Source organism: Trichinella spiralis (genome assembly GCF_000181795.1).
Source record: "Trichinella spiralis strain ISS 195 chromosome Unknown Scfld2404, whole genome shotgun sequence".
Taxonomy (NCBI): Eukaryota; Metazoa; Nematoda; class Enoplea; order Trichinellida; family Trichinellidae; genus Trichinella; species Trichinella spiralis.
Window position 1 is genome coordinate 1 of NW_003529343.1, and position 1555 is coordinate 1555.

General features: G+C 30.2%; 1 protein-coding gene across 1 annotated transcript; it reads left to right on the top strand.

Annotated features, from left to right (window-relative positions):
- Positions 1-48: 48 nt before the first annotated feature.
- Positions 49-725, top strand: Tsp_14698 (conserved hypothetical protein; the record flags this gene model as incomplete). Its single annotated transcript, XM_003368483.1, has 1 exon — positions 49-725. A coding segment is annotated over one exon (677 nt), but the record flags the coding sequence as incomplete, so codon positions are not given.
- Positions 726-1555: the final 830 nt, after the last annotated feature.

Sequence of the window (1555 nt, forward strand, 5' to 3'; positions counted from 1 at the left end):
TTTTCGACCAGCTTCAAAGTGCTATAAGTGAAAACTTAAAAGTTAAAGAAATTGAATATAGCACTCATAAAAAATTGGACCAATTAAAATATGAATTGGATAAGGAGCTGGATGAAATCAGAAAAAAGAGAATGGAAATTTTTCATCTTGAGTGCCAGTATAAAATCAAACACACAGCAGATGTAGATGAAAAAGATTTGTCAAATTCAGACACGGATCATCATACATCGCCATCCGAGCGCAAAAAGTTATCACTCTCTTGTATATCTGAAAAAGATATTGTTCACGCGAATGATGAAATACAAACACTGAAAAGTGAAGAAAAGGAAAGGGGAGAACTTTCAATGTGCTTCAGTGGGATAAAGCAAGTTAATGAAATTCATACCTTGTTAAATGAAATGGAAGAATGTAGCAAAGGTTTTCAACAATTAGCAGAATCTGAAAAGGAATCAGCTCATCATGTGTCAAACGATTTTATCAGTATCTCTGAAAAATTTCTAAATGGCAGTTCATTTTTTACAGATTTTACAGATGTAAAACTTGAATCAGGAAGGAAATTTCAAAATGAAAAAACAGAAGAATCCATCTCCAAAACTGCTAATTCATCAGCACATGCAAAAACAACCGCTCAGAGTTTTTCTAAAAAAAGTCATTCATCAAAAACTGGAAAACACGAGTCAGATTCAGAAAATCCAAGAAATAATGGCGGATCAGTTAGTAAATAAGCACCATCATAATTGCAATAAAATCTGATTATGAATTCGAACGTTTTCTTTTTTCGTGATATTCATTTTCAAAAGCTCGCTGTACTAATTTTCTGTTCAATTTTATTTTATATTTTCATTGTGCTGTTTAACTAAAGTGTTACGAATAAATAAATAGTTTTAGTGAAGCAACTTTGCCTATATCTTTTCTTTGCATTTTGCATTTCTGAAACCTGGAATATTAATTTTTTTTTTATTTAAAGGATATTATATATACTGTTGTGTTTTGCAATTTTTGAAATTTATTTACATTATTACTATCTATAAATAAACTGCATAATTTTATACTCAGAAATACTTACTCATGGTACTATGGACATGTTTTTTTCTATAATAGTTCGAAACAGCAAACGTATAGCAAGCACTACGCGCGTCAATAAGATTAATTCTGCTCCATAAGTAGTAGAAAATAGTGACAATACTGCACTACAACAAGATATTTTATCAAACATTGAATATTACTATAAATATTCATGCTATGCTTAATATGTGTGAGAATCAAGAACAGTTCAAGCAGCAAGACTAAATTCATTACGTGTACGTACAAGTCGATTCAGACCATTTCAGAAGTGCTTGCATTTATATAAAGTTTCCAGAACAAATATTTTACAGTTATGAATTCATTGAAAACCGATGCATTTACATATAAGTGAGATTATTTATAATTTATTTGCAACTCTGGATAAAAATGGACACTCAGTGAAAGTAAACTAATTTCTTCGAGTTAGAAAAAAATTTTCTACTGTCCAACATTCAAATCTGTACTCTAATTAACCAAGGGCGCATTAAGA